General features: G+C 41.9%; 1 protein-coding gene across 2 annotated transcripts; it reads right to left on the bottom strand.

The window, feature by feature from the left end:
* Positions 1-503: 503 nt before the first annotated feature.
* On the bottom strand, positions 504-10197 carry AICDA (activation induced cytidine deaminase). 2 transcript variants are annotated; one of them, XM_050749581.1, is made up of 5 exons: positions 10067-10197; positions 4220-4367; positions 2583-2853; positions 2166-2281; positions 504-1700 (listed from the first exon to the last, which is right to left on the bottom strand). In XM_050749581.1, the coding sequence occupies exons 1-5, from the start codon at positions 10072-10074 to the stop codon at positions 1647-1649; spliced, it is 597 nt and encodes a 198-aa protein (XP_050605538.1). In that variant the 5' UTR covers positions 10075-10197; the 3' UTR covers positions 504-1646. The 2 variants fall into 2 exon arrangements, with proteins under 2 accessions (XP_050605538.1, XP_050605537.1); XM_050749580.1 differs by lacking the exon at positions 2166-2281.
* Positions 10198-17341: the final 7144 nt, after the last annotated feature.

Raw genomic sequence — 17341 nt, forward strand, 5'->3', positions numbered from 1 at the left:
ATTTTTCTCACTATCAAAGACAGTTGTTAGGGACAAATAGACACCAAATTGAGATAAATAGGGAATCCCTTATTGGCTCCTTACATTTTGTTGGATAAAGCACAATTTCCTTGCAGTGCTTTCCCATCCTTCTCTCCCAAATATTGTTCTCTTTCTCTTTCTCTCTCTGTCTCTTTTTTTTCCCCTTTCTTTCTTTTTTTTTAATACAGAGTCTTGCTCTTAACACCCAGGCTGGAGTGCAATGGCACGATCTCGGCTCACTGTGACCTCCACCTCCTGGGTTCAAGCGATTCTCCTGCCTCAGCCTCCCAAGTAGCTGGGATTACAGGCACCTGCTACCATGCCTGGCTAATTTTTGTAGTTTTAGTAGAGACGGGGTTTTGCCATGTTGGCCAGGCTGGTCTCAAACTCCTGACCACAGGTGATCCGCCCAGCTCGGCCTCCCAAAGTGCTGGGATTACAGGCATGAGCCACCACGCCCGGCCCTCTCTCTCTCTCTCTCTTTTTATTTTTTCTTTTTTGAAGAGACAGGGTCTTGCTATGTTGCCCAGGCTGGCCTTGAACACCTGTCTTCAAGTCATCCTCCCTCCTCAATCTCCCAAGCAGCTAGAACTACAAGCGTGTGTTTTATCGTTGGCAGCTTTATCATTCTGTTTTGTCACAACTCTCTTATATAGTTAATATACCTTTGGGAGAAGCATCACACACATACAAAAAGTAGCAGACCTTGACCTGATTGGCATTTCTGAGATTAAGAGACCCAGGAGAGCCAATAGATTTTCCTCTTCTCAACATTCAAGGGACTTCCTTCCAATTGTTTGCTAATAATGATATATGAAGTTTGTGGGTATTTCTAAATTAGGGACTTCCTTAAAAGAGTTTGTGTTTCCAGAAGATTTGCTACATCAGCCATCAACCCATTATTAGGGTGTCTTGTTCACAGTTCTCCTGCCTATTTTAAGATCCTTTATTAAAATAGCTTGAAGGTGACCATGCATGGTCTATACCTCCATCCCCACCCATAACAATCTTCTTTTATACAAACATAAAAACATGCTTCTGCTGATTAAAACATACAGCACATGATTGGATATTAATGCTTTGGAGAGATGGTTTGGGATCACAATCACCCAGATACTCTCATTAGGAGGTTCTATAGATCATGGCCTGATGGAGGAGTTTGTGTTACTTGAAAGTAAACATCAAGGGAAAAGAATAGAAAAATCTATCACTAACACCATTGTTAACTCAAATGAGTCAAATAATAAAGGATGTTGATATAAAAACTTTTGATCCTCTCACCATGCTTTCTAGGATCTACCTTCTGCTCTCATCCCACCTAAAAGTCACAGAAAAGCGTTGACACTTTAGGATGCTCCCAGGTCCTGCCATTCTGTTATTCCCAGTAGGGGACAATGTTGCATTCAAAACTGCACCAATTGCAGCATGTCCCTGGTCAGGCCTGTGTTCCTTCTCTATTTTCAAGACATAGATCTTTTTAAAGAGTCGTATATAAATATTTTTTCTCTAAACTCTAAGAAAATGAGAGTTGAAGAAGAAAAACAGAGAAGACTTGAAGGATTGTTTTTTATCCACTGTCTTCAGCAGAAATATTTCATCGTGTGTGACATTCCTGGAAGTTGCTATCAAAGTCCCAAGGTACGAAATGCGTCTCGTAAGTCATCAACCTCATACAGGGGCTGTAGAGAAAGAGAGGGGCAAATTGAGTGAATGGCTTCAAAACTCAGTTGGAGGTTAGTGGGGCGGGAGAGGCTTCTAAACTGAATGGATGGCTTTCTAACATTTTGGAAGAAAGTAAATTGGGAAAGAGTTTTGGGGGATTTTTTGTTTTGTTTTGTGTTTTTGTTTTTCGTTAAAAAAAGGAGAAAAGAATTCTGACCAGGAAGGAAACACAACCCTGGGGATAGACGGAAATTTAAAAATGTGAAACAACAAAAGAAAGAAAAGGGAAGGAAAAGGAACCTTAGCAGAGGGCTCTGAATGGTGAAAGAGCAGAAGAAAAAGCTGATGTGGAGAAGCAATAAAGTTTTCATCAGATGAAAACTGAGAGTGATTAAACAATAAGAAAATATAAGAAATATACGAAGCTCCAAAAAAGACTACAGAGAAAGAAAGGAAATTTAAAAAGCAAGGAAGCCCCTTACCAAAAGGATGCGCCGAAGCTGTCTGGAGAGACGAACTGAATTTTCATGCAACCCTTCCCAGGCTTTGAAAGTTCTTTCACGATTTTCTACAAAAGTATTCCAGCAGTAAAAATAATCTTTAAAAGAAAAAAGAAAGAAAGAAAGAAAAAAAGGCGGGGATGTGGTGGTAGAAGACAGTTCAGGTTCCAAATCGAGGGAAAAGAAAGCAACCTGGCCCCATTTTCTTATTTCCTCAGGGCCTTGGCTCTGAGCCATTTACTCTTTTCTCTACTTGTAACCTTTAATTTCGGCTCCAAAGGTGAACCAGAATCCCCGCCCACTTCTTCCCCTGGTGCTTCCCCACTGACTCATTCGTTCTGCATCGCAATCCCGAATGAGGGCTGCTGCACTGCGCCTGCGCGGAAGGCCCTTTCGCACCTTTGAAGGTCATGATGGCTATTTGCACCCCGGCGCGGTGCAACCTTCTCAGCCCCTCAGGCTCAGCCTTGCGGTCCTCGCAGAAGTAGAGGCGCGCGGTGAAGATCCTCAGACTGAGGTTGGGGTTCCCTCGCAGAAAGTCGGCCACATGTCGGGCACAGTCGTAGCAGGGGCTCCAGGAGGTGAACCAGGTGACGCGGTAGCACCTGCCAGGGTCTAGGTCCCAGTCCGAGATGTAGCGGAGGAAGAGCAATTCCACGTGGCAGCCGGACTGGGGAGACAGAGAAGACCCCGCTAACATTCACTGACTTTTCTTGCGGCTCTGGTAGCCTTAGTCATTGTCTCCTACAATGATCTTTGGGGATGCTAGGAGCTACCGTCCTTGTGTTACAGAGAGGCTAAGCAACTTGCTCGGAAGAGCACACCAGTAGGTAGAGCTGAACCCTTGGCTGCACTAGTCCTGCGGAGTGAAGGAAGGCTATGGGTTTTTGCGGAATGAGGAAGATGAAGTGCGCTGAGTTTGGAGGAAGCAGTGTCACACTGCCTCACCGAAGATTTAATTTGTGTTTATGAAGTTGCTTTTTGCACCTTTTGAGAAGGAAAATGGCTGCAAGTGCCTGTTGATGTAACATTGTGGAAATATACCTGGTCCACTAGGTAGAGGTAGAACAGTTTATGAGGATCTGAAAAGCGGAAATAGATTTTGGTAAAGCAGACAGATGGGTGTTGTAAGAGAAGTACTAGGCACTGCCACGAAAGGTAAATGAAAGTGCTTGGTAAAACCAAAGCCTTCTGAAATAGAATGTGTCATGTCACCAGATAGGAAGGAGACTGGCATGTACCTAATACAAATGTAGGCAAAGAAAATTGCATGGTAATATAACCATCAAACAATGAACCATATGATGACCTTCCACCCCATGGATGCTTCCCTGAGATTCCGCCAAGTCCAGAGGTCACAGCATGTTAGGATAAAGGAGATACCCACGGGCAGAAGTTTATGTAAACCCGTCTGGATTTTGGTGAAGAAGTCTCTTGGAAATGTAATTCTCTCGGGTAGCTGAAAGATCAGTTTAATTCATCAATCAGCTGAGGCTTCTCTGAGTTTTCTGGGGATCACCATGTTGAATGTATTCACTGGTCTATGATCCATGTGAACAGGAGGGAAAAGAAATCATTTGGAAAACAGAATTGAGCCACTGTTAATTTTTTCCCAAATTCTTCTTCCTTAATCTTCAAAAATGCTTAAGACACAATTTGTTTTTCACATTTAAAATTTTTGCTTGAACAAGCTGATAATATTCTCCCAAATAAAAATGATTTTAGCTTAATTAATCTCAAAGGCAATTCAGAGGCTGAGGAAAGCGGGTAAAAATTTTGGGAGCAGTTGTTCTTGGCATTGAAGGAAAGTGTGGCATTAGGGTGCCCAGCATTACTGGGGAGGAATTAAATCACATATTTTGGGCCACGTCTAATATGGGTGCATGGACATGGAAAAAGAAAGAAAAAAAGGATTTGAGGAATGTAATAGAGACACGAGTGCCAAAAAAGGATGGAAGTAATACCATCAGCAGGTGGCTCTAAAAGCACTTACAGTTGACCATTAGACTGCTTGCAAAGCCGACTTTAATTGATACCTTATTGCGAAGATGACCAAAGTCCAGTGAAAAGGAAGTAGCACTGTCCCGCCTCTTCACTACATAGCACAGGTAGGTCTCATGCCGACCCTTAGCCCAGCGGACATTTTTGAAGTGGTAAAGAAACTTCCTCCGGTTCATCAAGAGGCTGTGGGTGAGAGGAGGGAGAGAAAATGCAAGAGTACAGTTTATTATCTGATCACTCTAGATTTTCCTTCAGCTTTTTAAAGAAGTCGTTACTTGGGCTAAACCAAAGAAGATGCTCTGGCTTCCTCTGCTGGATGCCTGAGCCCTACTGAGCCCTGTTGAGCCTAGAATCCATCATAAACTCCTTTTCCTGCTTATATTTAAGGCCAATTGAGAGATACTCATCAAGGACCCCAAACCCTTACCCACAAGACGGTCACCTCCTGCCACTGTCTCCTAGATGCTGATGACTTGGAATTACAATTAAATTTGTTCTTCAACAAGAAAACAAAACAAAAAATAAAAAACTTGTTCCTCAGTCCTATAATTATATTTTCAGATTTCCCCTCCAGTCTTTACCTAAGTGTCCAACTTGTACCTCAAACTCAAAATGATCAAAACGATATTCCTCAACTGCCCCCTGTCCTAAACTGCCTCTCCTTTGCCACCTCAGGTAAGCAGGTTAGCATCCTTGACTCATTTCTTCTTCCTCGGTCCTCATATTTAATTCATCATCTAAATGTGCTGATTCAAACCCCCCAATATATCTTGAATTGGTACCTTCTCTGTCTGCGGTTCTCTGCTTCGGTCCAAGCCCCCATTTTCTTCCTCCTTATCTGTTGTGCTGGCCTTTTAACTGGTCTCTCTGCCTCCAGTTCCTCCAAAATAACATTCTCACAGTGTCACCACCATGATCTCACAAAAACCCAGGTGCACCATGCCATTTCCATGCTGAAGAATCCCGATGGTTCTCTTCTGCCCGCAGAATAAACTCCAAACTCTTTAATGTGGTGTTTAGGCCACTTTTTACAGTTGGACCTCAATCTAAATTTCTTTTTTTAATTTTTTTTTTTTTTTTTTTTTTGAGATAAGGTCTCACTTTGTTGCCCAGGCTGAAGTACACTGGCATGATGTTGGCTTATTGTAGCCTCAACCTCCCAGGCTCAGGCAAATCTCCCAGGGTCAGCAGCTCCTCCCACCTCAACCTCCTGTGTAGCTGGGATTACAGGCACCCACCCCTGTGCCCAGGTAATGTTTGTATTTTTGGTAGAGACGGTGTTTCACCATCTTGGCCAGACTGGCCTCGAACTCCTGACTTCAGGTGATCTGCTCACTTTGGCCTCCCAAAGTGCTGGGATTACAGGCATAAGTCACTCCACCGGCCTATTTTTTAATGTATAAGAGTAATACCTGGCTGGGCACCGTGGCTCACACCTGTTTTTTAATGTATAAGAGCAACACTTGGCTGGGCATGGTGGCTCACACCTGTAATCCCAGCACTTTGGGAGGCCGAGGCAGGTGGATCACCTGAAGTCAGGAGTTTGAGACCAGCCTGGCCAACATGGTGAAACCCCATTTCTACTAAAAATACAAGCATTAGCCAAGTGTGGTGGTAAGCGCCTGTAATCCCAGCTACCCAGGAGGCTGAGGCGGCAGAATTGCTTGAACCCAGGAGGCGGAGGTTGCAGTTAGCTACGGTCACGCCATTCCACTCCAGCGTGGGCAACAAGACCAAAACTCCACCTCAAGAAAAAAAAAAGAAAGAAAGAGTAATATTTGATCATTGTCAAACTTGAATACTATGGAAAAATAGAAGAACTCTAAATTTTAAAATATTAAAGATTTTTAAAATCTCAAATATCAGTGTCTAATAATGATAATTAGACATAGTGTCTAATGACAATGACTGTGAAGATTCTTGTGTTTATTCCTCTAGTCTTTCTACAGGCACATATTTACATAATTTGGATTATACTGATTGCATGTGTGATTTTGTACTCTGCTGCTTTTTTAACTAGGCAAAATAATCCAAATATCTTGCTATGCTATTCCCACATAATGACTGATTTCTCCTCCTCTTTGGTTTCTGGCTCCTAGCACAGTGTCTTGCATATCATAAGCACTAACTTGAATAGCATTTGTGGAAATACTCTGGTAACCCAAGTTTCTTTAAAGAAATCAAGAGTCCCCATTGCAGCTGCAAACAGCAACACAAGCTGTACAGCATGGTTGATATGAAAGCACAGTGGTGCCTGGATTTTGTCCCTAGTCTTTTCCAGAAATGCATTTATCCAATTTGTGGAGCTAGTGCTGTCACCTAATGGTACGGGGCAGAAATGCAGAGAATTTGCGAAGTAAAGGGCTCAGGAATTTGAATAACGTTTGCTGGCAAGAGAATTGAAACTTTTCTTACTCATTATTTTTTCTTACATTGAGGTATAATTTACATACAGTAAACTTCAACCATTTAAGATGCATAATTCTACGAATATTTTTGGGTGTAAACACCCCAAACTGCTACCACAGTCAGGATACAGAAGCTGAATCACCACCCTCACCCCACCAGAGCTTCTTCCTCCCCCTTTGCAAACCTTCCCCTCCCCACAGGGCAACCACTGATTTGCTTTCTTTTTTTCCTCTTTTTATGGAGAATGGAGTTTCACTGTGTTGCCCAGGCTGCTCTTAAACTCCTGAGTTCTAGCAATCCTCCCATTTGGACTCTCAAAGTGCTGGGATTATAAGTGTGAGCCACTATGCCTGCCCTGATTTGCTTTCTGTAACTATAAGTTACTTTCATTTTCTAGAATTTCATATAGCATACATTATCTCCTCCTTCGTGTCTGACTTCTTTCATTTAGCGTCATGACTTTGGGATTCATCCCAAAGTACCTTCTTCCTTTGTCCTGCAGGGTGGTATTCTATTGCATGGATATAGCACATGTTGTTTATTTGTTCGCTTGGTGGTGGATATTTGGATAGTCTCTACTTCAGGGTTTTGTGAATAAAGGTACTATGAACATTCATGTACCAGTCTTTGTGTGGATATACATTGAGAATTGATATTTTAGTAATGTAGTGCCAGTGATAGACCCTGACGTTAAAAGTTAAATACCAAAACATCAGCCTAACTAAGGAGATCATCTAGGACAACAGTTCTTTGTAGTTGTTTCCATTTATTTTTCATTTTTCTTATTATTTTTTTGAGGCAAGTTCTAGTCCTGTCACCCAGGCTGGAGTGTAGTGGCGCAAGCATTGCTCAGTGCAGCCTTGACCTCCTGGGTTCCAGATTCTCCTGCCTCGGCCCCCTAGTAGCTGGGACCACACGCACATGCCACCATGTCCAGCTAATTTTTGTATTTTTTTATAGAAACAAGGTTTTGCCATGTTGCTCAGGCTGCCTGGGCTCAAGCGATCCACCCACCTCAGCCTCCCAAAGTGCTGGGATTATAGGGGTGAGCCACTACACCCGGCCATCTGTTTCAATTTAAATGTCTCCCCCCACATACATGAAGCTTATTGGAAAGCACTTTAAACCTTAGGCAGCAAACTGGCTTTATTACCAGTATACACATTATGTAAGGTAAAAATTAGCCAAATTATTTTAAAATTAAAAATGCATATTTTGATCTAAATGGATACTAGGCCAGATGCAGTGGCTCATGACTGTATCCCAACACTTTGGGAGGCCAAGGCAGGAGGATTGCTTGAGCCCAGGAGTTCAAGACTGCAGATAAGCTATGATTGCACCACTGCACTCCAGCCTGGGTAATAGGGTGAGATTGTCTTTAAAAAAATAAAAAGCATAAGAAACATAAAATGAATACTAAAAAAGATACAATAATAATTAGCTTTATTTTAAAAGGATAATAATTATTATGGTAATTACCATAGTACCAACCACCATTACTATTACTATATTAGCATATAATAACCTTTTATATATATATAAGCTCAACACATAATAGGTGCTTAATAAGTACAGAAGAAAAAGAAAAGCAATTCTCCCTTTGAGGCCCAGGGTTAATTAAGCATCATCTCTTACCAATAAATCTCTTTTCTATTTAACTGACCCTCCTGAGCTGTATAGATGAGAAAGGCAAAGGAAACCACCTCTTTTTACATGAACCTTGGTTGGTGGGATGTGTGTGTGTGTAGAGAGATAGAGAGAGAGCCTTATCATAAGGAAGAAAAAGTGTCCTGGAAGTCTAGATAAGAAGGATGTGGCACAGATAAAGGACTTCGGGTGGATTTTTGGGTCCTACTCTACATGAAAATGCCATAGGCCTGCACTGTTTCTGTCACATGTTACCAGTCAGAGCGAAATGAATTGCATGATCCTAACCTGCTAGTTAACTTTGTTGATCCATTACTTCCCTTCTCTGGTTAGGGGCCTGTTTCCAGCTCCCTGTTCTGGTCATTTCTCTCCGGGGTAGGAAGCACTTTGCCGAAGGAGTGTTTCAAGCCTGCAGGCTGACAGCTGCCTGGACAGCTGTGCTCCCTGAAGCAGAACCCTAGCTGCATCCCCAGCCGTGCAAACCAGAAACAAGCGGGTTAAAAATAAGCCTGACCAAGTCATTTTGCCATCACCGATGAGCGCCACAGATACTCTCCTCTTTAATGATGATATTAATCGCTCTTTCGTCCTATTGAATTTCATCTTGTCTCCTTTTCTGTCTTTCTCTGAATTTCAACTGCTGAGTTTACCTTTGCTTTGCATTTTACTTCGAACAAGTATTTCCAATGGACCCTTCACAAGGACCTATACCTCAGACTTGTTTTCAAAATCTCAGTGTAAACTGAGGAGACATTTGATATTGTTTGCCCTCAAGAAAATTTTCTGAAGGATATTAAGTCCTCCATTAAAAATCTTTATTCTGTATATTGAATGTGATGGCTCATGTCTGTAATTCCAACACTTTAGGAGGCCCAGGCAGGAGGATTGCTTGAGGCCAGGACTTAGAGACCAGCCTGGGCTGGTCTAAGACCCCGTCTCTACAAAAAAATATATTTTTAAAAAATCTTAATTATGTAATGCATGTTCTTTATAAAGGAATTAAATTGAGGTAAAGTATAAGGATTAGGCATTATTCTCATACATTCATAGTAATCATAAAGGTAGGAATAGAGTAAGTTCTATGATATTAACTGATCAAAAACTGCAAATAAAAACATTGTGAGGACCTTAACCAAATTCACACCTGAGAGGTAAGTTAAGCTATGTCTGAGCAAATGGAAAGATTAGTTAATAGTAAAAGTGCCATTAACTGCCTAACAATTAGTCCTTTAACATTAAATAACTTGCTTGAATGAATTTTTCTCCTTGTAATGGACATAATCAAAGTGACTTTCAAGCAATTAATTTAATATGTTTGGCATTTCTAAAATTACAAATTGTCTTACTATAGCTAAATTATTTCAGTAACATCTCCCTAGGAAAGTGTGTCTTCAAGTTGTTTTATTGTTGAATATGTACAAAATTATTATGAAAATTGACACTACCATTTTTAGTACAGTACTGCTATTACCTTTTCATGATTTGAGTCTCTAAAGATTTGCTATGTTCATATTATTACCATAAATTAGTTTCAACCATGGTACAAATCTCAGGACGAATCAGTACATTGTACACACTACTTCTTCTGCCACATGAAAAAGAGAGAAATCGAGAGAAGTCTGAAACAGAAAGAATTGGCTGACAGCATATAAGATCTGAATAGAACAAAAGGAGACAGATCAAAAATATATATATGCATATTGATCAAGCTGATCTTATCAGTCAGACAGTTATATGAGAGAAAGGGATAGCTACCAGTCTCATTACTCAGATTTGCTCTGAGAGGAAGGCCAGTGCAATCACCCATGAGGAGACTGCCTCTTTACCTGTCCATAGCCGTGTCCAGAGTGTCTTTCTTGGCTCCCTGAAAGTCTCAGGCCAGAAAAATCTTGCTTCAATTAATGATGGTTCTCTGCCTCAGTCTGACAGTGCATTGGCCCTTCACATTCAAATTTGAGCTTGCCCTTTTGGGCTCCTCCCCTGACAGCATCACCCCCACCAGGTACCCCAACGGCCTTGCTCCTGATTTGGATCCAGTGAAGATGGGTGGGTGGGGCTGTCATAGGCAGAGTCACACAGGTTAAACGATTGAGGGCAGCTCTGCTTAATGTTTAGGTTCCTTTAGGGCTGCTGCTCTGAAAGTCCAGTCCATGCTCCATAGCTAGCAAAGATCAAGAGGCAGTAGCAGCAGACACTTAAATTGTAATCATGATAACACAAAATAAAAGCACAATTATAATAGTAATATTTATGTAAATACCTTAAAGAGCATTTAAATAGCTTCTTGTGTTGTCGTGTTAAAGAGCACTTAAAAAGCCTCTATTCCCCCATAGTCTCACACTATCTCTGAACTCAGTAGAGACAGCCACTAACAGTTCCTGCTTTGCAGTTAAGCAAATGAACTCAGTTATACAGAATTTAGAACACAAAAATTTTCCCTCCCAAACCATGGATTTTTTTCTTTCTGATTGCATTACAAGAATTGCTTGAAGACTAGATATTTACACCAAAGAATGATTTTTGCATGAGCCATCTTTTTTAGAAAAAAAAAAAAATCCTTAATTTGGAGTCGGAAGCAGCAGCAGTCCCCCAAAATACAAAAATGCTTATTTCACCAGACAGAATCAGTGTCTAATTGACTACATTGAATTTGGAAAACAGGCTAAGATCTTCAAATAAAAGACTTTAATTTTGTGCTCGCATAGAACTTGGTCTATTAAAGATTTTCTTTCTCTCTCCTACTGTAGCCCATATGCATTCTATTTATTCACTGAGTAGATACTTAATGGCTACTGTGTGATGGAAACTATGCCAAGTGCTAGGGATGCAATGGTAAGCAATGCAGCTAGGATCTCTGCCTCAAGGCTTTGATACCATCTATACCTTGATGATTTTCAAATCAATAGCGCTAGCTTGGACCATGTATTTGTCTGTTCCCACACTGCTGATAAAGACATGCCTGAGACTGGGGAATGTATAAAGGAAAGAGGTTTAATTGACTCACAGTTCCACATGGCTGGGGAGGCCTCACAATCATGGCAGAAAAGCAGGGGACATCTTACATGGTGGCAAGCAAGAGAGAGCTCATGCAGGGGAACTCCCTTTAGAAAACCATCAGCTCTTGTGAGCCGTGTTCACTATCACAAGAACAACATGGGAAAGACCCACCCCCGTGATTTGTCTGCCTCCTACTGGGTCCTTCCCATGACAAGTGGGAATTGTGGGAACTACAATTCAAGATGAGATTTTGGTGGTGACACAGCCAAATCTATCAGACCGCTTCCTTCAACTCAAGACAAGGGTGTCCAGCTTTCCTCTCAGAATCTCCATTTGGATGGCTGAGCACCTCCAGCCTGTCTAAAACAGAACCCCTCTTCTCTGCCTTACCTGCACTTCTTGCCATCTTTCCCATCTCAATAAACAGCAGTATTCTTCCAATTGCTTGGCAAAACCTGGGCAGAGTGTCTCTCAACTCCCCTCTTTCTTTTAAATCCCATGCACACTCCATTAGCAAATCCTGTTATCTCTGCTTCCAGAATATATTCACAAACTGATCACTTCTCACCACCACCTCCAGGTCCAAGCAAACTGGATTAGTACATTTTGCCTCCCAACTGGCCTTTCTGCCTTCCCCTTCTTCGATTATAGTCTGATCTCCACACAGCAACTAGAGTATTCATTCTGGAACATTTAAGGTCATGTCACTCCCCTGTCATAACCCTCCATGGCTTCCCATTCTCTCAATACAGGCCAGCAGCCTGAGATGGCCCACAAGCCCCGCTACCATCTGCTCTGCTTCATCCCTCTGGCTGCATGTGCCTCCACTTTCTCCCTTGCTCACACAAAGAGCACACACTCCTTCCTCTGCCCTTGAGGGTCTCTCTGCTGAAAAGTTATTTTTTTGTGTATGGTTGTGGCTTACACCGTCATGTATTTTACGTCCTTATTCAAATACTCTCTGGTATTTGAGATTTGTCCTAGTCACCATATCTAAAATACCAACCAAATCTCACCATTCTGACACTCCCTTGTCCCCATCCCCTAAATTATTTTTCTCTTTAGTGCTTATCACTTAAAATACACTCCTCAGTAAACTAAAGACAAGTAAAATAATCTGTTTAAATTATTTTTTAATTAGCCATGAGATTCAAAATAATAATTAGTTATAATTATTTCTAATAATTATATAATTATAATCATTACTATTTTGAGGCAGAGTCTCTCTGTGTCACCCAGGCTGGAATACAGTGGCGTGAACATGGCTTACTGCAGGCCTTGACCTCCTGGGCTCAAGTGACACTTTTGCCTCAGCCTCCCGAGGAGCTGAGACTACAGGCATGTGCCACCACACTCAGCTCATTTTTGTATTTTTCTTTAGAGATAGGGCCTTTCCATGTTGATCGGGCTGGTCTTGAACTCCTGGGCTCAAGTGATCTGCCCACCTCAGTCTTCCAAAGTGCTGGGATTACAGGTGTGAGCCACTGCACCTGGCCTTGTCTAAATTACTATTGCTGAAAAAATTCCTCAGGGCACCAGCAAGATAGTAGACGGTAGTTGCCTTTGGCACTCTCAGTTCTATAGGATAGTTGATCAAGGAGCAGAATGGAGACTCCAAATTCATCTGCAGTGTCCACTGGAAGGTGCAGGCGTTTGAAATCTGATCCCTTTAAGTTGTATCCTCAGATGTCAGTTGGGCTTTTATCATATTTTCACCCATTTGTCAAGAGAATAACACACAGGTACACACAATTGGGTTGTTTTATTGTTTTAAATAAAAATGGCATAGATTTAAGGTGCATAACATGGTGTTTTGATATCCATAATGAAAGGATTACTACAGTCAAGCTAATTAACTTATCCCTCTCCTCACATAATAACCTTGTATGTGCAAGTGTGTGTGGTTACCGTACCTGAAATCTACTGTCTTAGAAAATTTCCAGTATACAATTTTTTCTTTTTGAGACAGAGCCTCACTCTGTTACCCAGGCTGGTGTGCAGTGGCATGATCTTGGTTCACTGCAGCCTTGACCTCCTGGGCTCAAACAGTCCTCCCACCTCAGCCTCCCGAGTAGCTGAGACCACAGGTGCACACCACTACCCTGGGCTATTTAAAAAAAATTTTTTTTTTGTACAGAGAGGGTCTCACTATGTTGCTTATTTGGGTCTTCAACTCCTGGGCTCAAACAATCCTCCCATCTCAGCCAAAGTGCTGTGATTACAGGTGTGAACCACTGGCCTGGCCCAATATAGTATTTTTTAACTACAGTCATCATGTTGTGCAATAGATCGCTAGACTTATTAATCCTGTATAACTGCAACTTTGTACCATTTGAGCAATGTCTTCCCATTTTCCCTACCTCCCCATACCTAGTAACCACCATTTTACTTTCTTTCTTTTTCTTTTTTTTTTTTTTTTTTGAGACGGAGTCTCTGTTGCCCAGCCTAGAGTGCAACTGCGAGATCTTGGCTCACTGCAACCTCTGCCTCCCAGGTTCAAACGATTCTCCTGCCTCAGCCTCCCAATTAGCTGGAATTTCAAGCACGCACCACCACGCCCAGCTAATTTTTGTATTTTTAGCAGAGACAGGGTTTCACCATGTTGGCCAGGCTGGTCTCAAACTCCTGACCTCAAGTGATCCACCGACCTCTGCCTCCTAAAGTGCTGAGATTACAGGCGTGAGCCACTGTGGCTGGCTCACCATTTTACTTTCTGCTTCTATGTATTCAACTTTCTAGGATTACACATGTAAGTGAGATTATGCAGTATTTTTCTTTCTGTGTCTGACTTATTTCACCAAGCAGAATGTCCTCCAGATTTATCAATGTTGTTGCAAATGGCAAGATCTCCTTTTTTAAGGCGGAATAATATTCTTATTCTGATATATATATATATATATATATATATCACATTTTCTTGATCCATTCATCTGTCAACAGACACTTACGTTGTCTCCGTATCTTGGCTATTGTGAATAGTGCAGGAGTGGACATGGGAGCTATCTCTTCAAGGCACTGATTTCATTTTCTTTGGGTGTTTACCCAGAAGCAGGATTACTCAATATGGTAGTTCTGTATTAAAAGTTTTGAGGATCGCATAGTAGTTCTATTTTTAGTTTTTTTTTGAGAAACATCCATACTGTTCCCTGTAACGGCTGTGCCAACTTACATTCCCACCAACAGTGTACAAAGGCTCCTTTTGCTCCACATTCTCACCAACACGTGTTTTCTTTTGTCTTTCTGGTAGCAGCCATTCTAACAGGTGTGAGGTTATGAGACAGGAAAAAATAAAAATGTAAAATGCGAAACCAAAAGTATATAATAGGGGCCAGGCACGGTGGCTCACCCCTGTAATCCCAGCACTTTGGGAGGCCGAGGCAGGCGGTTCACCTGAGGTCCGGAGTTTGACATCAGCCTTGACAACATAGTGAAACCCCATCTCTACTGAAAAAAAAAAAAAAAAATAGCCAGGTATGATGGCAGGCGACTGTAATCCCAGCTACTCGGGAGGCTGAGGCAGGAGAATTGCTTGAACCCGGGAGGTGGAGGTTGCAGTGAGCAGAGATTGCACCACTGTACTCCAGCCTGGGTGACAGAGTGAGATTCTGTCTCAAAAAAAAAAAAAAAAAAAAAAAAAAAAAGATACATATGAACAGCCAGATGAAAGTACAGAGGGTAAGAACGGGAGGGGTCTGAGCACAGAAGCTTCCTTCCCCTAGACTTGGGGTGTGCCACCCTCCCGCTACACAGATATATTTACCAGCTCAGAAGCTCTTTGAACTCCATAGTTCAGGGATTTTCATGGAGCCTTGGTCATGTAGGCACGATTAATTATGAACTCTATTCCCAGCCCCTCTCTTCTCTTAGGAGAACGGGGAGTGGGGCTGAAAATTCTAAGCTTCTAGTCATTACTTGGTCTTTCTGGGGACTGGCACCTCTTCTAGAGCTTATCGGGAGTCATCTCATTAGAACAAAATATACTCCTGTCATCCAGAAATCCAAAGCTGTTCAAAAGCTCTGTGTCAGACGCTCTTATCACTCAAGAGATTCTCAGGGCTTTAGAAACTCCGGGCCACGAACCAGGGGCAGAGACCAAATACATATTATTCTTATTCTTTCACAGAGATGATATCTCATTGTGATTTTGATTTGTATTTCCCTCATGATTACATTTTCACACACTCGGACAATTGTATGTCTTCTTTTGACAAATGTCTATTCAGGTCCTTTGTCCATTTTTAATTGGGTTATTTATGTGAGAATAAATATGATTTAAAAGCTGTTTGTGGACCAGGCGCGGTGGCTCACGCCTGTAATCTCAGCACTTTGGGAGGCTGAGGTGGGCGGATCACTTGAGGTCAGGAGTTCGAGACCAGCCTGGCCAACATGGTGAAACGTCGTCTCTACTAAACATACAAAAATTAGCTGGGCATAGTGACGCGTACCTGTAATCCCAGCTACTCAAGAGGCTGAGGCAGAATTGCTTGAACCCAGGAGGCGGAGATTGCAGTAAGCCGAGATCACGCCATTATACTCCAGCCTGGGTGACAAGAGTGAAATCCATCTCAAAACAATTTTAAAAAGCTCTTGGACCCCCAGAAATACTGTAAGTCTTGAGAGAGATGTAACTGTGTTCTGAGTCACATATGGTTGCAACATCTGCTTCTCAAGTTATAGATTAACCCACTTCCTTATTTTTCTTGTACTGTATAGTAACTAGAGAAAATTAAATGACGTCAAGGACAAAAACCTCTTGCCTTGTTAATTAATGATGCTTATTATAGATTAACTTCTCCTTTGTCATCTTGCTTTGCTTAGATCAGATGACAGAAAACATATGACTATTACACCCTCTGCAAAAGATGCTATATGTACCCTTCCCAAAAAGAAACACTGCCTATAATCAATCAAATTGTTATAACTCTGCACCAACCTTGTATGAAAAATGTTGTAATTATGCATAAACTCCTGTGTCTCTACCTGTATAAATGATACTTTAACTTCCCTAGTTCGGAACACTGACTCCATTTCCTTGGAGCTGGTGTTCTTAATGGACTATCTTCAAACTTTGTCCTTGAATAAACTTTATTTAAATTAGATTCTGACCCTTTTGATTATTTTAGGTTGACATTTTTGTTTTGGTACTAAGTTGTATGAATTCCTTATATATTTTGTATATTAAATCCTGTTCACCTTTTTTTTTTTTTTTTTTTTTTTTTTTTTGGAGACGGAGTCTCGCTCTGCCGCCCAGGCTGGAGTGCAGTGGCCGGATCTCAGCTCACTGCAAGCTCCGCCTCCCAGGTCTACGCCATTCTCCTGCCTCAGCCTCCCGAGTAGCTGGGACTACAGGCACCCGCCACCTCGCCCGGCTAGTTTTTTGTATTTTTTAGTAGAGACGGGGTTTCACCGTGTTAGCCAGGATGGTCTCCATCTCCTGACCTCGTGATCCGCCCGTCTCGGCCTCCCAAAGTGCTGGGATTACAGGCTTGAGCCACCGCGCCCGGCCAGGTTTTTTTTTCCTTTTTGAAACAGTGTCTCGCTCTGTCACCCAGGCTAGAGTCCAGTGATGCAATCACAGCTCACTGCAGCCTTGACCTCCCAGGCTCAAGCAATCCTCCTGCCTCAGCTTCCTTAGTAGCTGTGACTACAGACATAAGCCACCATGCCCAGATGATTTTTATACTTTTTTTGTAGAGATAGAGGCCTCTCTTTGTTGCCCAGACTGGCCTTAAACTCCTTGGCTCAAGTGATCCTCCTGCCTCAGCTTCCCAAAGTGCTGGAATTATATGCATTAGCCACTGCACCTGGCCAGACATTAACCCTTTCATCAAATATATGATTAGCAACCATTTTCTTCTAACCTATAGGTTGGCTTTTCATTTTGATGACTGTTTTCTTTGCTGTGCAGAAGCTTTTCAGTTTGATTTAGTCCTGCTTTTTATTTTTGCTTTTGTTGCCTGTTCTTTCGGTGTCATAGCCAGAAACATCATTGCCAAGGCCAATGTCAAGAAGCTGCCCATTCCCACCCCCATTTTCTTCCAGTAGTTTTTTGGTTTCAGGCCTTATTTAAGTCCTGAATTCATTTTAGTTGATTTTGGTGTATG

Source organism: Macaca thibetana, chromosome 11 (genome assembly GCF_024542745.1).
Source record: "Macaca thibetana thibetana isolate TM-01 chromosome 11, ASM2454274v1, whole genome shotgun sequence".
Classification (NCBI taxonomy): Eukaryota; Metazoa; Chordata; class Mammalia; order Primates; family Cercopithecidae; genus Macaca; species Macaca thibetana.

Coding starts and splice junctions, on each gene's coding strand:
- AICDA (XM_050749581.1), bottom strand. Junction 2,854..4,219: donor TTGGTCATCTTCGCAATAAG/GTATCAATTAAA, acceptor CTGTCTCCCCAG/TCCGGCTGCCACGTGGAATT. Junction 2,282..2,582: donor AGCCATCATGACCTTCAAAG/GTGCGAAAGGGC, acceptor TTTCTTTTAAAG/ATTATTTTTACTGCTGGAAT.